Source organism: Otolemur garnettii, unplaced genomic scaffold (assembly GCF_000181295.1).
Source record: "Otolemur garnettii isolate 467f Iridium unplaced genomic scaffold, OtoGar3 scaffold00111, whole genome shotgun sequence".
Lineage (NCBI taxonomy): Eukaryota > Metazoa > Chordata > Mammalia > Primates > Galagidae > Otolemur > Otolemur garnettii.
Window position 1 is genome coordinate 1,934,562 of NW_003852506.1, and position 21,373 is coordinate 1,955,934.

General features: G+C 44.2%; 1 protein-coding gene across 1 annotated transcript; it reads left to right on the plus strand.

Annotated features, from left to right (window-relative positions):
* The first annotated feature begins 1,628 nt into the window (after nucleotides 1-1,628).
* ATP5PO (ATP synthase peripheral stalk subunit OSCP) lies at nucleotides 1,629-12,007 on the plus strand. The gene is made up of 7 exons (XM_012809704.1): nucleotides 1,629-1,755; nucleotides 2,882-2,932; nucleotides 5,252-5,362; nucleotides 8,150-8,279; nucleotides 9,201-9,313; nucleotides 11,318-11,404; nucleotides 11,823-12,007. Exons 1-7 carry the CDS (start codon nucleotides 1,720-1,722, stop codon nucleotides 11,934-11,936), a joined length of 642 nt encoding a protein of 213 aa, XP_012665158.1. The 5' UTR covers nucleotides 1,629-1,719; the 3' UTR covers nucleotides 11,937-12,007.
* The last annotated feature ends 9,366 nt before the right edge of the window (nucleotides 12,008-21,373 follow it).

Below are 21,373 nucleotides of genomic sequence, written 5' to 3' on the forward strand. Positions count from 1 at the left end.
GCTATAAAACTTAATAGTTTTCTGGTAATTAATTTTCAGTGCGGTAGAGGGTCTAGAGTTTCCTGAGTGTGCGTGACCCCAGAACATTTTATTTGTATTACATCTATTAATACTCATCTTTCAGGAAACACGGGTTTTGCATTTGATTTTCTGTAGAATGTGATGTCTACAGAGGTAAGCATTTTCTCTGTCTTGTACTCTGCCTTACTTTCAGGGCATAAAACAGCTGCCTACTCATAATGATTGTTCAATAAAATGTGTTAAATAATGTATTGAAGTTTTTCATCAGGCATATTTGAAAATGGTCTCCAAAAATAAATAGTTTTCAGAGTGAAGTCTTAAAAAGGTTTTGTATGCACTGCTACTGAAAGTAAAAATTGGTTAAAACTTTTGAAGACAATTTGGCCTCATGCATCAAAGGCATTTTAAGCATTTTAAGAAAAATGTTCATACTCTCCCATCAAGTTGTGCCAGTTCTGAAAATTATCCTAAATATATTTTTAAGTGTTTCTAAAGATGCTTAGGAAATTCAGTATTGTTTAAAAATGACCAAAAATTTTTTTTAAAAAAGAAGGAAATCATATGAATTATGTTCAACAATTGTGGAATGATTAAATTACATAACATTCACTTGATGGATTATCCGGCAACCACTAAAATGGTGCTTATGAGAATTTTATTACTTAGAAACATGTTTATATTGTAGGCACGAATTCACAGTCCTTGTGTAATTTCGTATCTTTTATCCTTGTGTTAAATAAAAAGGCAGGACCAGGCCAGGTGACTCAAGCTTGTAATCCCAGCACTCTGGGAGGCCCAGGCAGGTGGATTGCTTGAGCTCAGGAGTTTCAGACCAGCCTGAGCAAGAGTGAGACTCCATCTGTAGAAATAGCCAGGCATTGTGGTGGGTGCCTATAGTCCTAGCTACTTAGGAGGCTGAGGCAAGAGGATCACTTGAGCCCCAAAGTTTGAAGTTGCTGTGAACTATGAAGCCATGGCACTCTACCGAGGGCCAAAGTGTGACTGTATGGAAGGAAGGAAGGAAGGGGGGGAGTGGGGGCAAGATACTAAATTGTACACAGATTGTGAATCTGTATGTATGATAAAAGCAAACAAAAATAAAGAACTAACATTATTGAGTGCCACTCTGTCGGGAAGTTGTTCTAAATTCCTTACAAATATATTAATTTCTTTAACAAAATTTTCCTTGCCCTGCTTTAACAAGCGTCATTGAATAAATGTTTCTGTATCAAGAGGCAGTCATGACCCAGGTAAGAGAGACGTTGTGCAAAGCTTCTGGGGGGTTTGTTTATGATTTTTGTGTTTTTGTTTTTGTGTGCGGCATGGGGAACGACCATGGATGGCAGGCTTTGGCATGCTAGAAAGGGGTAATGTGATGCTGGTGATAACTGTGAAATGGAACAAATGCCACCCTATTTATCTAGATGCAAATTTTAAACGAGGAAAAGCGAGCCCTTTCCACAGTAAGAGCCGCTTAGTAACCTATAAATTTCATTTTCAGGTCCACTATCTGGGTCCAGCCCTTAGCGCCGCTACTAAGAACTACAACTCCCAGCGTGAGGGAGATCAATGCGCATGCGCTTTGACAACTTACGCCTACATTTCCCAGAAAGCCAAGCGGCTACGCCAACGCGCGCGTGCGCCCTTGCGCATCTCTCCCTTCCTACCAGGGTTTGACCTACAGCCACCCGGGAGAAGATGGCAGCCCCAGCAGTGTCCGGGATCTCCCGGCAGGTGAGAACAGTGATCCTAAAAGACAGCAGGAGGATCCTTGCTGCAGCAACTGGTACCAGACCCCGAGCACCAGGGTGCGAGGCTACGACGAGGAAAGCTTGGCCATTGTTGAAGGTCGTGGGTCCCAGCGAGTGGGGGCGACTTAAAGCGACCCAGCTTTTATCCCCCTCCTGGACACCTGTGGGGCGGTGGGATCGGGGCTGAACGTGTCTTGACCTTGACGTCCTCCAAGCACAGCACCTGACCAGAAGGGTTCGGGAGGGGGCTTCGGGCTTCCCTGGACTCGGAAAGGGTTCGGCCTAGCCCCGAAGTCAGCTTCCTTTGCCATTGTGATAAACCTGTCAGTGATTACTTATAATGCTGAGGAATATTCGCAAAGCACATCTCACTGTTTTATAAAGAAAATGAGAACGTTTAAGTGACTTGGCCTTGGTTGCTAAGCCAATAAGTGGTAGAATTGAACCCACAGTCACAGAGAAGATGGAGTTGGAAAATAATTTGTGTTCTTAGTACTACATCTTACCGCGATGCTTTATGTATCGGGACCCAAAATCTTTTAATCCTCACACCCAGTTTTGGTATAGTATGTTCCAGATCTAGAAGTATTTGAAGGTGACCTGTAGGTGCCTTTTAAACCATGGATTCCAACTCCATAGTTGGATGCCTTTTGACAGGCAAGACAGTTTCTCAGAACTAAGTCCTCTTGTCAGATCAAACTCTGTTTGCTGCAGTACCCAAATGATTAGTCTTTTATTTTCAGATAGCATTTGAATACCTAAGAAGGTACATCTGGTGCAAATCATGGCTAGAATCCTTCCACTTTTATTGAAGTCCCACTCAAGGGTGTGGTAATATTAGTCCCCAAAATTTTGTTCAATATTTTTGCAATGTGCACTCCCTGGAATGAAGTGTTTTCTCTCTCTTATGGGTGTGCTAGCCTCTGCCCATTCCTAGCAAACTAGGAAGTTGATGGGAAGGCGATTTCCCGAGCAATTTAGGATGATTCTCACTAGGGAAATTTACTCCCAAGTAAATTTGATGATACAAAAGAAACATACAAAACTAATTCTGCAGAAAGTCATATAAAAATTTAATCTCATTGGATATGTTTTTTATTGTTTCAAAGGTGCGATGCTTCAGTACCTCTGTGGCTAGGCCATTCACCAAGCTTGTGCGGGTATGTTAATTTATTTGCTTTTATAATTGTAAAGCAGGTGAAAGTGGGAGTCAAACAACAATACAGTTAGGGCATGTATGGTTACTATCTAACCTTTCTGCATTATATGTAGTTCCCAAAACATGATGTGTACATGAGATGAGGAAAGGAATGATGTTGAGTGCTTGCTATGTGGCAGGCATGTGCATAAGCTTTGATTGGAGAACTGTTTGTTTTCCCATTAACCCTCCAAAATAGGCAAGCTAGTATTGATTTTTTTTAGAGATAGAGTCTTACTACGTCACCTTTGGTAGAATGCTGTGGCATCATAGCTCACAGCAACTTCCAACTTCTGGGCTTAAGCGATTCTTTTGCCTCAGCCTCCCAGGTCGTTGGACTACAGGTGCCTGACACAATGCCCGGCTATTTTTCATTGCAGTTGTCACTGTTTAGCTGGCCCGGGCTGGATTTGAACCCACCACCCTCAGTGTATGTGGCTGGCACCGTAACCACTGCACCACAGGTGCCAAGCCAGTATTGAAAGAAACAAGTGCAGCAAAATAAAGTGATATGTCTGAGTTCTCGAAGTAAGTTATTATGAATACAGGAGTTGATACTGAAATCAAGTTATCTTGGTTTCTGTTACCATCTTGTTATATTTCTCTCACATTCCATCTTGTTTTCAAGCTAACTGTGCACACTTTTTCTCCAAAGAAAATCCACTGGGCACCAAAAAGACTCACCATTTCAAGGATCTGCTAGTTCCTTTCTTTTCAAACAAAAAGTAGTCTAGTTGACCCCTGGTGAAGAGGACAATTCGTGATATATAATAAATGAAGTTCATCAGAAAGACCCCAGAAATGGTGGCTAACAACTGGTAACGACCCTTTTGGAATAAGAAGTTGGGCTCCATTTCTATAGGTCACTTTGTAATTCTTTTTAAAAGTCTCTGTATGACAGAGAATTTGATTCAACTCTCAGGGAGTGGGAACTTCAGTTGGCCCACAGGCCCAAAGATATGCTGACCTGTCTATCCTACCTATCCTCCTACCCCTTTCCCCTAGTCAACAGTGTGCCAGTCTTCCCCTTGGAAAAACAGTATAAGATCAAAATACCAGATTTATGTCGTTGGTGCGTCACATCAGGTGGAATTGAGAAAAATATTTCTTTTATTTTTTTGAGAGTGAGTCTCAAAAAAATGTGCCCTGGGTAGAGTGCCATGGCATCCTAGCTCACATCAACCTCAAACTCTTGGGCTCAGGCAATGCTCTTGCCTCAGCCTCCTGAAGTAGCTGGGACTACAGATGCCAGCTAGTTTTTCTGTTTTTAGTAGAGATGAGGTCTTGCTTTTGCTTATGCTGGTCTCGAACTCCTGATCTCAGGTGATCTACCTGCCTCCGCCTCCCAGAGTGCTAGGAGCATAGATGTGAGCCACTATGCCCAGCCTAGAAAAATAATTCTTACACTCCCACCTTTATTACCATCCCTAAATCTCTCAAAACCACTAGTAGTGGTCTCATTTTATCCTTCATGTAAGAACTTATAAATCCCCCAAACAATGATAAGGAATAGATAGTCTTCCCATTTTATAATGGGGAAACTGGGGCTCAGAAAATTTGTCCAAGATTTTATTCAGCTTAGTCTTAGAGCTGGACTGGAACGAAACCTTTCTCACTCAAAGCCTAAGCTTTCCCACTACAATATACAGCACCACTAAGCATATGTAGTCATATATTGGTGATAGTATATACAAAAAGTATATAGTTGATTGCAAAAGATAATTCAGGCATCAGACACTTTGTAAATTGCTAAAGGGCTCTATTAAATTGAACATTGGTAGGGAGTCTCTATGAGGAGAAATTTATAGTACTACTATGAATTATATAAAGGTATATTTTTGTTTCATAAACACCTGTTTTCTGACTCTTGTTCAAAACTGCCTGCTATCAGTGTTTAAAACTTCCCATACTTACAATTAAATAATTACCATGTTCAAAGAAAGCATAAACTCATCTCAGAATTAAATTTAAAGTACAGGTGATTGAATTGTAGGTAAGTAGAGCTGGAAAGGACTGGCGGCATTATGTACCGAAGCCCCTCATTTTACAGATGAGGAATTGGAGGCTCAGAGATTGAATGACCTGGCCAAGGAAATAGCCCTAATTTGTTTGTGAATTGCCATTTTGGGGCAGCTCTTTGAAGACCCTTTTAAGCTATTCTGTGTTACAAGAGATATGTTTTAAATTATAAACTTTCAGTTCTGTTAACCATATAGTATTGTCTTAACTGATTTTCCTTTTTCTTTCCTTCCCTACCCCGCCCCTTTTTTCTTTTTTAAAGCCACCTGTTCAGATACATGGTGTTGAAGGTCGCTATGCCACTGCTCTCTATTCTGCTGCATCAAAACAGAATAAGCTGGAACAAGTAGAAAAGGAGTTGTTGAGAGTATCAGTAAGTAGCTTTCTTTTTCATTACATGTTCAGTTCCTGTTTGTATATTTTTCAATAATTTGTGCATTCCTAGTGAAGTAAATACGTACCCCATACCCTATGAGAAAAAGACCTGCAAAAAACTATTTTCTGTAAATAAGTTATTAGAGAAAATACTGGGTTTTATTCTGAACCTTATAGGAACAGACAGATACATATAAGAGTATTAATATTAGAAACCAAGATTTCGGGCAGAGGTAGAAATATAAAATAGAAATAGAACATGGTAATTTAAGAAAAATCACCATTTCAGAAGAAATTTAAAAATCATGTTCAAATATCTAAGTTTGTGATTCAGGTACTTTGAAAATACTCCTTAGAATATATTATGATTTTTTTTTACTGAGGATTTATTTTCTTTGTGAAACCTTTTTCTTAGTTTTAATTATTTTGATCCCAAGATGTGAGGGGAGCAGACTTGCTGGGCAGCAAACTGAGCAAAGGTGTGAGTTTTGTCATAATTATAGAGAATAGACAGGGAAGGAGTGTGAGGTGAGGGGGGGGTCATATTTATGTTTACTTTTTTTCTTTTTTTCATGAAAAGAGTAAATAAACTGAATTAACAGAAGCCTACAGTGTAGCTGGAATAGGAGAATCTCTGTTTGGTTTTCACTGCATTTTCTAGTGAGTGAGTCTCTCCACAGTTCAGCGATTCCCTCTCCTTTTACTTTCTAGTTCCCACCTCTGGCAGTAAGGTTTGTAGTAAAGAAGGGAAGGGATGGCTTGGCACCTGTGGCTCAAGTGGCTAAGGCACCAGCCACATACACCTAAGGTGGCGGGTTCAAATCTACCCGGGCCCGCCGAACAACAATGATGGCTGCAACCAAAAAATAGCTGGGCATTGTGGCGGGCGCCTGTGGTCCCAGCTACTTGGGAGGCTAAGGCAGGAGACTCGCTTGAGTCCAGGAGTTAGAGGTTGCCATGAGCTGTGGTGCCACAGCACTCTATCCAGGGTGACAGCTTGAGGCTATCTCAAAAAAAAAAAAAAAGAAGGGGAGGGAGAGACAGCCTGATGTACAGTCTCTTCAGATAAAGTTTTGTTCTTTCCTGATTTATGTTAATATCTTTCATTTTTTTAAATTTACATATTTGTAAAGTTTTTTATTTGATTCATTTTAAGCTTGTATTGGAACACTTACCCTAACAGACAGTAATTTTAGCTCGAGACTCCTAGCTTTATCCAATGCTCTCTGTAGATAACGCTTAAGGCCTTAGCTGGTCTCATCAACCTTGTGACCCTCAGAGAGCTGTAGGCCCAGCCTCACTGTTGGAGTCACTTGGGGAAGGGTGAGCAGCAGCAGACGGGATGTCATACAGGCATTATGGAGGTGCGATTATTGTCTGCTACTTGGTCGTGCCCATCTTAAACCCACACAGAGAATGACCTGGGTTGTGGACATTAGAATAGGGCTTGGATAAGACCTGGGAGTTGGTCAAAACATAGAGAAATAGAAGCCAGGTACGGTGGCTCATGACTGTAATCCCAGCACTCTGGGAGGCCAAGGCAGGTGGATTGCCTGAGCTCACCAGTTCAAGACCAGCCTGACCAAGAGCAAGACTCCCGTCCCTAAAAAATAGCTGGGCATTGTGGCGGGTGCCTATAGTCGCAGCTACTCGGGAGGCTGAGGCAAGAAAATTGCTTGAGCCCAAGAGTTTGAGATTGCTGTGAGGTATGATGCCACAGCACTCTGCAAGGGTGACAAAGTGAGGCTCTGTCTCCAAAAAAAAAAAAAGACATAGAGAAAAAGGAGGAGGCAATTACCTTAATTAACACTTTATAAATCAGCAGTTTGGGGCACTGAAAGGGAAGTGTGATACTATAGAATTGTCACAGTAGCTGTCCAGAGGATGCTGCTGCAGACACAGGTAAGGAACATGAAAGACTGGTCTAATGACAGAGTGTTTTTAGTTTGGAAATGCCTGCAATTTTTATGGAACAACATCATTTCTGTGGGGCCACTCAAGTGAAAATGTTAACTTTGGATGGTAGTGTCTGACAGAAACCTGGAGCAGAGACAGACAGGATTCTGGCCAGGAGCCCAGGAGGAGGTGCTAGCAGAGTAACTGAAGGGTGAAGAGAAGTGTGTGACTGAAAGGGATCTGACTGGAAACAGCTGGGGGTGGTCCGTGGGAACTCTGGCCTGATGCCCAGGGCAGCACGGTACTGGAGGCTGCTCTTGGTCACCCGAGGCAGACGTTTGTGACATGACAAAGTGAAGACTGAGTGGTCTCCCGTGGTTGTCACTCTCCCCCACCCCCCGGCTCACAAGGCTGGGTTGGGTCGCTGAGCTCTGTAAGGGGCAGGACAGAACCAGGGTCAGCCTGGGGCAGAGAGGCCCCAGCAAGGGCGTGGCCAGCACACCTGTGCAGTCCCAGCACCTTTTGTGGACCTGCTTCTGAGGAATAGCATCTCTGGAAAAGCCAGTGTATCGCCTACGTTCAATACATTAAAATATGCAGTGAATTGAAGCTTTTGGCTGCATAGTTTTTTATAGTCTTTCTTGAAAAGCAAAAATACATTTAAGCAACTACATAAACTATTTTTAAGTTTTTTCAGAGAACCTCATTGTATCCTGTATAAAATCATGGTGCAATGTATTCTTAAAGGCTGTCAGAGAAAATGGATTATAAATGTCATGTGTTCTCATTTGAGTGTCAGTATAATTCATAAAATGCGCAAGAAAGTGTGTGTATGGCAGATCCTTCATGTGCTCTAAAGAAATGAAGAAATTTTTCTTGTTACTTTTAGCAACTCCTAAAGGAACCTAAAATGGCTGCTTCTATTTTGAATCCCTACGTGAAACGTTCCGTTAAAGTGAAAAGCCTAAATGACATCACAGCAAAAGAGCGGTTTTCTCCCCTCACAGCCAACCTGATGAGTAAGTATTAGAACTTTTCCAGTTGAAGTCTCATGAAACTTCATGGCAGGAATGGGGTCCATGGACAGAGCATCAGCATGACCTAGGTGCCTTTTGGCAGTGAAGACTCTCAGGACTCACCCAGCCTGCTACGTCAGAATCTGCATCTTAACCAGCTCCCTAAGTGAACTGTTTGCACGCTAAAGTTTGAGGAGCACTGGCTAAAGGACAGTAAGATGTAAGAATGTCTAACTGCCTAGTCAGCAGTTTCAGCCCATGCAGAAGACCAGTGAGATTCATCCCAAGAAAATGGTTCGTGGTCCGTAGCTGTACCTCGAACCTTAAAGACATTTGCACCCTTGGGTATATTTGCATTTGTTTTCAAACCCTAATGGTCACTCAAAATTCGAGTTCCAAAGAGAGTATATTCCTGTCATCATCTGTGAATATAAGACAGTATGTTAGTTTTTGAATTTGTAGCCAAATATTGGAATCAGTAATAAAAATAAGAAAATCAGATTTCGAGCTGTGTATAAGTTGTTGCAAGTCTGTGTGGGTGAGAACTGACACCCCTCCTCCTCCCACCTCTCTTACTAATTTAAATGCTTATGGGTATAGCTTGTCAGTACAGTCTTTTAAAAAAAAAATAAATGGATTTTTGGGCAGCGCCTATGGCTCAGACGAGTAGGGTGCTGGCCCCGTATACCAGAGGTGGCAGGTTCAAACCTGGTCCCCAGCCAAAAACAGCAAAAGAAGAAAAAAATAAAACAAATGGATTTTTTTAATATAAATTGTGTCTTCTCCATTTGCATTCCTAAAGGACATCGAATATAATGTCTTAAGAATGCAAATCTAATTGTGCTTTTGGGGTGAATGTGAAGTACTTCATGAATAACCTATTCTAATCAGTCCCGTGTTACTGAGACACCTTCACTTTCTCAGATTTGCTTGCTGAAAATGGCCGCTTGAGCAACACCCAAGGAGTCATTTCTGCCTTTTCCACCATGATGAGCGTTCACCGTGGAGAGGTGCCGTGCACAGTGACCACTGCGTCTGTAAGTAGCAAGTGGCGGCTGCTGCATTTCCCCTGATGGTATATGTATCACCTTGTACAGAAAGAAGATAAAAAGTCAGGGGAAAATCAAGACGTTGGGAAGGGTGACTTGTCATTTGAGTGTTTGTTTCATTCTTTTATCATCCTTTGTGACCCTCTGCTTTGGAAGGGCCAGTGGCTCTTTAACCAGTGATTATTTCTAAGGACTGGCTTACATGTAAAGGACATCAGAATATGTTAAAAATGATGGTTTATGCTCCGTTATAGATTTATTTTGTAAATAACCATATGAAGTAGTTTACTGAAACCAGAGCTTCTAATTTTTTATCTTTTATCTTTTGTGGTAATGAATGGGAAGGATGGGGTGGATGATCTTTTTGGCTTGGTGGAGGGGGCTGTGATGATTAGTACCATATGCTGAGTACTTTATAATTTATTGTTTGATTTTATATCAGAAGATCCACGTGAGGTAGAAGTATAATTATCCTCATTTTACAGGTGAGGAAACCAAAGCCCAGGGAAATTAAGGAGCTTGTCCAAGGTCATACAGGATGTGGGACCGGGATTTGAACACAGTCCTCCTTGTCTCAGAAGTCCATATTCCTTAAACTATACTGCATTGCAGAACTAATTTTGTTGTCCTAACATAGTTCGGTCTATACAAAAAAACAGTATAGTATGTTGTACTTGGATTACATGGGCACAGCACGTGACCACACGTAGTTAATAGTTGCTTTATACTCTCCAAAGAGCACGGCTCAGACAGAGGCACTTCACACACGACACATTTGCACATTTGTAGTTCAGTAGTTGGTGCCCCCAAAACACATACCTGGGCGAGAATCTTCATGGGCAGCCCACTGGGACTGCTCTGATGATCCCTGGCACAAATGAGGGCTTCACCTGTCACTGAGCACTGGTGCAGGCCCTTCAGCAAATACTACAAGAACATGATTTTTTTTTTTAATGAATGCTTAGTTTTGCAAAAGTTTTTTATAACCACCTGTTACAAATGCTTTCAATGTTGTTACTGTAAGGTAAGTAAATTTCTACTGTTAAAAAAAAACCCCTTGACAGATGATTAAGGTCCCAGGCTTTAGAAATACACAGAAATAATATGAGTGTTAGTCCTCTAGGTGAGCTTTTTAGGCATTCTGAGCCTCAGTCTCTCATCCATAAAAATGGGGACAGTAACAACTGGCCTCATGGAGGCTCCAGATTCAGGGCAATGGTGGGTGTAAAGTGCCGGTGTGGAGAGACACCAGCACTCAGTCAGAGTTCTCTAACATGATGCCTCAGTACATAATGTTCAATTGAACACTGGTAGACTTTGACCACCACCGTCCCCCAGTAGATACTAGACCTTCACAAAGATGTAAATATGCTTTGCCAGCTATTGGACTCTTGAGGAGGTAGAATGGTGGCAGGTCCAAAGACCTTTCCTTCAGCACCCTTTTCATTTTCACCTGACGCCTAACCAACCAAGAGTAAGAGTTGGGCAGGGGAGAGAATGCTGTCTGCACATCTGAGGCACCTGCACTGCACGGGCAGGTCGCAGGGCAGCACTGACTTGAGGAGAAAGCCAACTTCTCTGGTTTTGTTGCTGAGGTTCAGAGTGGCAGGGCATGCCACTGCCCCTGCCCAGGACCCAGGATCCAGGGAGACTCAGCCAGCAGAGCTGGGGACACGTAGAGATTGAAGAACCTGGTTAGACTGAGGCTTTCATCCAAGGAAGGAACCCCCAGGTGCACACTGTATGTAAGGAGAGGCTGCACAGAGAAGAGGCCTGCGTCTCTGGCCTTGGCGGGCGGGCATCTTCAGCCATTATAACTTGGGAAGCTTTTCCCTCAAAGGTTCCAAGTTGTACTACTGGGGTAGAGGCAAGGAGTGGCATTTATGGGCAGTACCTGAACTCCTGAACAGCAGCTGCCCAGATGTTCTGCCAAGGCGGGTCCTTGTCTTTCTTTTTTAACTTTATTTAAAGGGTGGTTTTCTTCTTTTTCAGCCTCTGGAAGAAGCTACTCTCACTGAATTAAAAACAGTCCTGAAAAGCTTCCTAGGTCAAGGCCAAATATTGAAATTGGAGGTTAAGGTAAGTTTTTTATCATTTTTGTTATGTTTCCTTGAATTTGACTTGGCTACATGTATAGAAAGTATTATTGAAAAGTCAGATCTGATTCTTTATCCATTTTCCTGTAGTAAACTTTTATATTTATTTTGAATTTCATTGATTATCAGATTCCATACAGTTTCACTTCTTCCCTTTGCTCAATGTAACCGTAACATCTTATGTTTGTATAGCCTTTTTTTTTTTTAAATTATTGGGGATTCGTTATCAAGGGTACATAGAACTGGGTTACATTGATTGCTTTTGTTAGATAAGGACCCTCTTGTAATTGTCTCCCGCCCCTAAAACCTTTAGCCTTTTCTAAGCACTTTTTTATCAGCCCATTTGATGAGTGGAATAACATCAATGTGTTTTCACACTTCCAACCTATTTTCTTTCCTAGACTGATCCAGCGATCATGGGTGGAATGATTGTTCGAATTGGAGAGAAATATGTGGACATGTCTGCAAAAACAAAGATTCAGAAGCTGACCAGGGCCATGCAGGAGATAATCTGAAAGTGTTGATTTTCTATCATTAGTGAAAAGTTCTTAAACTTGAAGCAACAATAAAATGCTTCCAGAACCGACCACATGCTAACGTTTGTTTACTGTCTTTTAAAATGGAATACAGAGGGCCTTATGTTTATATTTTTCTTTCAGTTTAAAGATCAAAAGGCTAGAAAATAGAAAATTTTGGGCTAGAAAATTTGGTTAGGAATTAATTGATTAAACACAGCCCCTGACACATATTCACTCAACAAAGTCCATCCAGTACTGCCTGCCACAGATCATGGGATCGGTCCCTGCCCCACCTCCCACCTGTGCCCTTAATCCTGATATAACACACCCAAATGTAGGATGCTCTATAGCTTTCAAGGCCATTGCATGTACATCTTACTTAAGCTTTGTGACAACCTTTTACGATTCGGGTGGGACAGACGTCATCTCACTTTACAAATGAGAAAGGAATTTGAGGGATCCTTGAGATCTGCTCAGAATCACATGTCTAGACAGCTGGTGGGTCAGGCCCCAGCATCCAGGTCTTCCACTTCCCAACTCAGGCTTGTCCCACCATATAACTGACACCACCACCACCCCCGGCACATTGCTGAAGATGGACAAGGCTACTCTTAGCTAAGCCCCATGCTCCTTCCCACTTAGTCCCTAAGATGCCCCTGACTGACCTATTCCCAGTCAACTCCCAGATCAAGTCTTCCCCTACATTTTGGCTTTCTAGAAAAAATAGTTTCCCAGGCAACAGCCATCTCGCATACCTACTCTTTGGTCACCTAGCTTTTGGCCAACAAACCGATTCTCTCAGAGCTACCCTCAATTGAGCAAAGGCAGAAACCCTGCCACTCCAGCCAAAGTCCCACAGGGTAGTGACGGAGCCCAGGGCTACTCCCTGTGCCCTCCCCCTGGCACTTTGTTGTTCTTTCATGCTCAGCTTAAACTCTGGGGTCCTCCTGGCAAACCGGCTATATGCTCACCCACTACAGTGGTCCCCAACTTTCTGGGGACCAGTTTCATGGAAGACAATTTTTCCACTCATGGGTACAGCCGGAGCAATGCTTTCGATGTGAGTCTGCAAGTGACTGATTTATCATGGTGTCTGTGCAGTCAAAGCTCTCTGCTAGCGATAATCTGTACCTGTAGCCGCTCCCCAGCGCTAGCATCACCCCCTCAGCTCCACCTCAGATCAACAGGCCTGAGACTCAAAAGGAGTGTGCACCCTAGATCACGTGCAGTTCACAGCAAGGTTCCTGCTCCTGTCTGAAATCTAATGCCACTGAACTGACAGGAAGCAGAGCTCAGACGGTGATGCCAGCTGTGGGGAGCAGCTATAAATACAGAAGAAACTTCACTCACCTGGGGGTCGGGGACAGCAGGTGTGATAACCCAACAGAGACACTGGAGGCCTCTCAGAATTTTTCCAGGAACCAGGAGGGCTGAAACTGCTGGTCGGCCTGTGCCCATTCACTTAAGTGGGCATAGGACCACCCAGCTAGAGACCACAGCTCCTGATCACAGGGCAAAGATCCAGCAAATGGGGAGGACAGGCAGTAATGTGCACCCTCCTGGAGTGCCCCCTCGAGCACTAGACATGACTCCTCTTGGTCCCTCTGGCTAGATGCAGATGCAAGGGTGGGAGTGGGAGTAGCCACACTCCAAGGCAAAAGCCAAGTGATACAGAGGCCAAGGCCTGCCAGGCCTGACTGCTGCTCCTGAACTCACTGAAGCTGCAGGATGTGGGGTGCTCCATGTCACAGCGGCTGAGTATGCAATCTAATCCCCTGCCAGGTTCCCCAAGCCCCTCTGCCTGCCTCCCACCCTGCACGAGGTGGTCCACCCTACACAACCACACAGCTCCTGTGCAGATGAGTGGCGGCTGAAGGGCAAACCTTCTTTGGAGGAACCCTCTTGCTGGTGCTACAGCCCAGCCAAATCCTTTGGAATCAAACTCAGCAGCCTTCCTGCTGACTCAGAACTCGGGGAGATGGTGTGCTTCAGATACCGCCTCAGAGGCCCTCAGAGTTAGCCAGAGATCTGTGTGGGAGGGGCTTTATCAGGCTTTTTTTTTCTTTTGCAGTTTTTGGCTGAGGCTGGGTTGGAACCCACCACCTCCAGCATATGGGGCCAGTGCCCTATTGAGCCACAGGCACCGCCCTATCAGGCATTTTTTAATCAGCTTTTTTTTTTAATCAAGGTGACAATTTTAAAACAATTTACACATGTGACCATTCAGGATTGTTTTAAATAAATTAGAGTACTGGCTCAGCAGCTGTAGCACAGTGGTTATGGCACCAGCCACATACAGCAAGGGTGGCGAGTTTGAATCCAACCCCTACCATCTAAACGACAATGACAACTACAGCCAAAAACTAGCTGAGTGTTGTGGAAGGGACTGTAGTCCCAGCTACTTGGGAGGCTGAGGCAAGAGAATCACTTGAGCCCAAGAGTTTGAGGTTGCTGTGAGCTGTGACACCACAGCACTCTACTGAGGGCAACATAATGAGACTCAAAAAATAAAATAAAATAAAATAAAATAAATAAATTAGAGTAAAGGTGGAAGAAGGCCAGGAGTGGTGGCTCATGCCTGTGACCCCAGCACTCTCGGAGGCAGGTGGATCGCTTGAGCTCAGGAGTTCGAGAGTAGCCTGAGCAAGAGCAAGACCCCATCTCTAAAACTAGCCAGGCATTGTGGCAGGCACCTGTAGTCCCAGCTACTTGGGAAGCTGAGGCAAGAGAATCACTTGAGCCCAGAAGTTTGAGGTTACTGTGAGCTATGACACCACAGCACTCTACCGAGGGTAACAAAATAAGACTCTGTCTCAAAAGTAAATAAATAAATAAATAAAAATAAAAGACTCATTTATAGTCAGTTAAGTCAGTGACGAATATGGGAGGAGTTGTGTTAAAGGCAGGACAGAAGGAAATGCTTTAAATAATCCAATAAAATTCAGGTAACAATAAAATTCAGTGTTGAACAGTTTGCTAACGGCACTCAGGATGCAAAGTCAAAGTTCTGAACATGTGGCATTGCTTATGCTAGAAACTTCTGCCCAGAAATCCAGAATGATCCTTCTGAAGGTTTCTGTAAGACAATCTTAGTCAGCGTTTTGCTCTCCTGCCAACCCCCTACGGCACTTCTTATGCTTTGCAACACAGAACTCATATTCCCAGAAATAATTCATTCAAGGAAATTCGTTTTCTACTTGGTGCTAACATGTATCCAAAGAAGCCACGGCAGAGTCAAAAGAGCTGTTATTTTGGTTTTTCGGTTTGTTTGCATACTTTCCCTTATACAACTACAACCTTATCTGTGGAAAAAGGAAGAGGCACCCTTTGCAGGGTTATTAGCTTCCTGTGTGTGCATAAAGGAGGTCGGGCAGAAAGAACCCAAAATAATCCATTGTAAGAGGGTTGCCTTTTCTCATTTTATTCATGAACTATTTGAATTTAAACCATACAGGTCAAAATGACCAGAGAGCTGTTGGAAGAGATTGTTCTTTTAAGTTCGAGATACACAGGAACAGCAATTTGTACTGATGTTGCTACTGGTTTAAAGAAAAAAAGAAAAAAAAAATCTCAGTTACCATAATCTGAATCGGTAAAATTTAACATTTCACACATAATAAGTTGCCAAAGGAACACTCAAACAGCAAAACTAACCTCAGCTTCTTTTAAATAGAAAAAGAAACTTAATGTTTTGGCCCTATTTCATCAAACCTTAGACAAATACATAATTCTACAATTTATAATAGCATCTAGTAATTTTTAGAATCCATTAACATTACATAGCAGACTATAGTCTCTCTTTTGCGGAAAATTAAACAGTACCATTATTTGGCAACAGAAGTATATTACAATCAACAGCACATCCGTCAGGGGGTGGTCTACTCCTACCTACTCCTGGGCAGGGTCGTGAGGGGAGCAACATGCCACCAGCACTGTGGCCCACCCGTCCCTGGGAACACAGGTACTCATATCACGATTCCAGACAGGCGAGACAGGGAGGGCTTGCTGACACTACTGGGGCCCCTTGTTCTGCCTTTTCTTGTCCCTAGACTTTTTTGAAACAACCAAGGTCCAGGAGCTCATTCCCACTCAACAGCTGCAGAGCCACCCAGGCAGACAGATCATTCTGAGGAAGAAAACTCAGGGCCTATTCTGGGTGGGAGGGCCACAGTCCTCTCCTGCTGCCAGCAGTCCTGAAAACACCTTCCTAGACTTTGCTAGAACAAAGAGGTCACTACACGGCTCCGCCTTTGGGAATAAAGCCAGTATAGACCACACGGACAGTTCCTCGAGGAGATTTACAGATTACTCATATTCCTCAACGGATTCAGGAAGCTTCCAGAAATCACGCTTCCCACGCTGGACTCCAGGCTTACCAGTTTCAGATCTATCAAGAAATGAACCCGCACTGTTGGTTGGCAGCATTAAGATGTGCAAGTTTGTTAAAAGAAATGTTGAAAACCTAATGCTCACACCCTCCATGTCCTCACAAACCATCAGCCCTGAACTTCCCACAAACAGTGATCACTGTGCAGCGTCCCCACATCACCACCAACCAGCTCTTCTCATTACTAACATTTCCAGTCAGCTCAAGGAGGCTGGCTGCTGTGGAATGTCACCTCCTGACATACTTCTGAATGCATCTCTCAGAGGTTTAGACATTAAGCTTCGCAGATCCTCCTTGGATGTTCTACAGGGACATCTCTGATGGCCAAGTATCGGAGGTCAGAAGCAGCCTGGACTTCTGAACCATTTCTGGGAAGGGAGAGGGAGGAAGGCCTCTTGGCCCAGGGTACCCACCGGGGACTCTTCTCTGTGCTGCCTGTTATGACTGCCCCCCAAATAGCTTAATTCAGAAACCCAAACTTCATCCATCCGCCCAGCTGGCCGTGTAGCAATGACGCATCAGGAAATTTTATGGAAAATGCAAACACTAAAGGGATATGCTGACTCTACCCAGATGGAGAGGGGGAAAGGGTGACCCAGAGGGCAGGGAGCCGCCTGGCTGGACTCTCCTGAATTCCCAGTGGGACAGCTGGGTCAGCCGCACATTCCTGACTAATCCACAAACCTCTGTGGCACCTGGACCTGACAGAAACAGGCTCTCAGTTCTCTCCTCCTTCCTGACCGACTACCCTCTCGAATTTCTTATCTGTGTAGATCAGGTTTTAATGCAACACCAACGTCGCACCTGAGGTCCTAGTTCTAGGATCCTTTGCTTTTTATCACACTGCCACCCATTTCACTGAAATGCATCCTGTCCCTGCAGGGGGGAGATAACTCCTTTGCATTTCTAACATATACAACCTGGAATTTTTTTTAATGTAAGAAATTTTAATTGAATCGAACCCCAGTAATCCGATTAAGCAGTTTCTACTCCTGGAATAGGTTTAAATTTTTTTTTTCTATAGTTTTATGCACTTAAATTAGATTCCTAAAATACTCTCATATACATACAGAAAAATAATCTCTCGATGACAAATCACATTTTACAATAACAAGTTAAATAGTTTTTCACTACAGAATCTGTGTTAGTTTATGCAACATTTAACAGCATAGCCACTTACGTACTGTATATACATTTAGTCATGGCCGTTCCCAGGAACACACAGCAGAGATTTCATGACAAACCACTTAAAGAATACAACCGTTTCCCTTTATGGAGCAGGCTTCTGCATTTTTTCGTTACTAAAACAGCATAAAATGCAGAAACCCAGACTCTGTGAGCTGATATCACACACAGAATATTTTTGTCCCAGTTTCTCATCTGTATACACGTATTTACATATATGTTCACCACCTATACATGTGAGGGGACAAAGCTTACGGAGGTAAGGCAGTATGACGTGAAGGAAAAGGGGACCAACTCCCCCATCTATGCGGGGTCACAAATGGGTAAGAGGAAGGGGTCACAAAGGGCATAGACTTCAGCTTGTGGGGCTACCGCAGTCAAGACCGGCGCTTGATTTCACAGCTCAAAGATACTTAGGCTATTAGCCATGTATGTTTATGTGCATCTAAAATGAAATGTCAGTACCATAGGTCTTGCTAGAATATCTACTTTCTGACACAGTGAGTATTCAACAGATGACATTTCAAGGATGTTGATTTATAAACTGTACCTCAAAATGTTCATTCATTAAAACCAATGCTGACACAATATTGACTCAACCACCCCAGAGGACACTTTCACAATGTGCTGTGGTTTGGAAGATCGTATTATGTGGAAACCAAGCTATAATTTGCCATTTCATTCAAGATAACACAGTCGGCTGGGTTTGCAAATTCTGTTTGACCTGTTGTCCACATTTTTACCTAGCAAACATAATCCTGCACAGAATCAGGAGACGTAGTAAGGATTATTGCTCCATGTGTGTAGAAATGGGACCTATTTGTAAAAAGCGAGAACTGCAAGAGTTTTGCAGTTTCCAACCCAGTGAAAGTAAAAGCTTGTGAAAGAAAGCACATGCAGGACAGCCAAGTCCACGGTCATCTGTCTCCCGGGAGCTATGGTCTCCTAGAACTTGAGGCTACTCACACAGCAGGTTCTCTCCGGCTCCCAACATCACCCTACTTAGAAGCCACACACACAGCCCTCCTGGGAGAGCGGGCTGGGGAGTCACAGTCTCTCAGAGGCAGGCCCAGTGTGGCCCAGTGCGCAGGGAGGTGCTGGCCCCAAGTTTCAATGCTCCCATCCAGAGATGTGGCAGCTGAAACAGTTCAGCCACTGGGGAATGGACACCAGGCACTTCTACAACCCTCCCCACTTCTCCCTGAAGGCAGAAGGTTGAAAAAGCCTACCTGTCCTGCCAGGAAATGGGAGCAAAGCCCCCAGTGGGTAACTGTTGACCAAAAGGAAGCATTTAATTTCAAAGAAGGCTCCAAGCACTTGCCATCCAGGGGCTTGGGTTCCACATGCTTGAGTGAGTCCACCCACAGCATCTGTGCTTCTAGGAAATAGGAGACATTTAAAAAGGCCTCTCCACCCAGCTCTCCACAGCCTGCCAGGGAGCCCTTCTGAAGGCAGAAGACCTGAGATGAGCCTACCTGCTGGAGAAACCCACTGAGAATACACTGTGGCGAGGGCAGCGTCACGGGTGTGTGGCCTGCGCAGTCACACGCCGCCCAGAGGTTGGCTTAATGGTCTGCTGCCACCATCTTGAAACGCTCATCATCATGAGGGCCTTAGCGTTTTCACCTTGCACTCAGTCCACATGTTGTGCACCTGGTCCTGAGTATAAGCTGGTTGGAGCAACCTGCCCCCCGTTTCCCCACGCAGCCATTCCTCCCCTGCCCAGGGCACACTCATGCACACACTCCCCATTCTGCAACCCTGGAACAACCACTTCTTTCCATCTAAAATTCCTGAAGTTGAAGTCTGCAAGTAGAGACGCTGTTACTCATTCCAAGTAGAGCAGACTTGATTTCTAGAACACTGGAGAGGGGAGCTTCATTGGCATCACCTGCCCTGAGGACGCCTTCAATGCACACGTGAGGCTCTAATTAGAGCAGAAAAGGCAGGAGAACCAAGGACCTACTAGGTGCTGGCCCAAGGCCCGCAGCAGGAAACAGCAAAGCCACACTAGCTTCCTTCCGTCTCTGCCCCACCAGGCCCACATTCCTAGCTCTGAGTCACAGCGTCCCCACCCTCCTGCCCGCTCCGCGTGATCACCAGCGCCCTGCACAGAGCAACGCCCCCGAGCCGCAGCAGGGGGCGCCAGCGCCTCGGGATCCGCCAGGAGGACCGGAGCGTTTCCACCAGGGAGCGGCCTCCCTCCGCGGTGGAGGAAAACGCAGCTGCTGTCATTCAACCAGACGTCGCCAAGCTCCCACCCTTTCGCTGGCTCCTGTCTGCCCTAAGCCACCACTCTGTTTAGACACAGAAATGGCAGGAAATAAGAGATTTGAGAATAACAGGAGAAATGCAAAGAAATGTCCTTTCAGAAGCACGGTTGCCCAGGAATGTTATTCTTTTAAATGATAAAAGTAAAAAAACAGAGTTCCTGGAAGAAGAAAATATGCATTCCTACCACTTCATAAAAAGAAACCTTAGCGACTGGCTAATTCTCAGGAAATATCAGAGCAACACTGACTTTTTTTCAAGCTGAACAAATAAGCCCACATCTGAACACAGCTTTCTTTGGTGGGCTTTGAATGTACAAGGCAGATGACAGCAACTGTGTAGGCTGGTATAGGAAATACACATAGAACAGAATCCTCGTAAAACACGGCTCACAAAGCACCTGGCATACATAGGGGCAAACTGACCCTGAAATATGACAGCCTCACACAGTGTGGGAAAATGATTATGGGGGTGTCGAATGGTTCCCCCAAGGCCAAAAGAAAGAAGATTCCTTTGAATGGAAGAACTGATTGAGTCTGTATGAATGAAGTAGTTATTTGGAGGCAAGTATGAACTCTTATAAGCATCGGGTGTTATTTCAATGACTCAGAATTGGATCTACAATTAGGCTCAAGCCACATGAGCAGGCCCATCCTTGCTGCCTTCCAGCCCCTCCGATGGTGGCCTGCATTGGGATGGGACCCTCTGAATGAACAATGCACAATTATGATGCTACTGAGAGATTGCAACCCATAGATAAGGCTGTGGGAAGTGCTGGTGATCTGGATTTGAACACTCCCCAGATAGAGACCTGTCAGATGTTCTCCACTTTCATGGGGAATACATTTTCGTGCTTATCAGGAATAGATTCTTTTCTGGCTCCTACAGATAGAAGGTGAAGCTCTTTACTGAAAGCCTGATGACCTACAAACAAATCCTGGATCTGATAGAGTACAGGGTAAGGAAATGGGATTCTAGAAATTTCCTTTCTTCTGACTCAAACACCTGCTTTCCCAGTTCACAGGAAAGAGCCTTACTTGGAAAGAGGCAGCTGGAGTGGTCACTATGCTGGCTTACCTCTGTGCCAGACATAACCATAAAGTTCTTCATTTTTCTTAGAATATTCCCACACAAAGCAACACTAATCAGAACCATTCAAAGTAGAATCAATATACTCAGAGGCTCACGGGAAACATCCCCTCTAGAACGCTGGCCCTGTGGTCTAGCGAATACTACACAGGAGGGACAAGCCATGGTGACAAGGACAGCAGAGACAAGAGCCGCAACTCCTGGTAGTGGCAGAGGTTACAGTCACATCTAGGGCTGCTTCCCCTGGAATGGTCTGACCCCAGGCTTCCTTCAGCCCCCAGGCCAGCTTTCCTCCCTGACAGGCCAGTCTGCCCAAGAGCTGGAGGGAGCAGCCCAGCCACCTGATGTGGTCTCTTCACTCCAGTGTGATACTGTTTTATTTTTCTAGTGTGGCCTGATGATTGCAAAAAAAAAAAAAAGAAGAAGAAGAATGAAAAAAAAAGAGAGGAGAGGAGAAAAAGGAGAGAGGGACAGAAGGAGGGAAGGAGATGGAGGGAGGGAG

Excerpts from the sequence above, each read along its gene's own strand:
- ATP5PO (XM_012809704.1), top strand. The coding sequence starts at position 1,720 with ATGGCAGCCCCAGCAGTGTCCGGGATCTCCCGGCAG. Across the intron at positions 2,933-5,251 it reads CATTCACCAAGCTTGTGCGG|CCACCTGTTCAGATACATGG; the intron begins GTATGTTAATTT and ends TCTTTTTTAAAG. Across the intron at positions 8,280-9,200 it reads CCTCACAGCCAACCTGATGA|ATTTGCTTGCTGAAAATGGC; the intron begins GTAAGTATTAGA and ends TCACTTTCTCAG.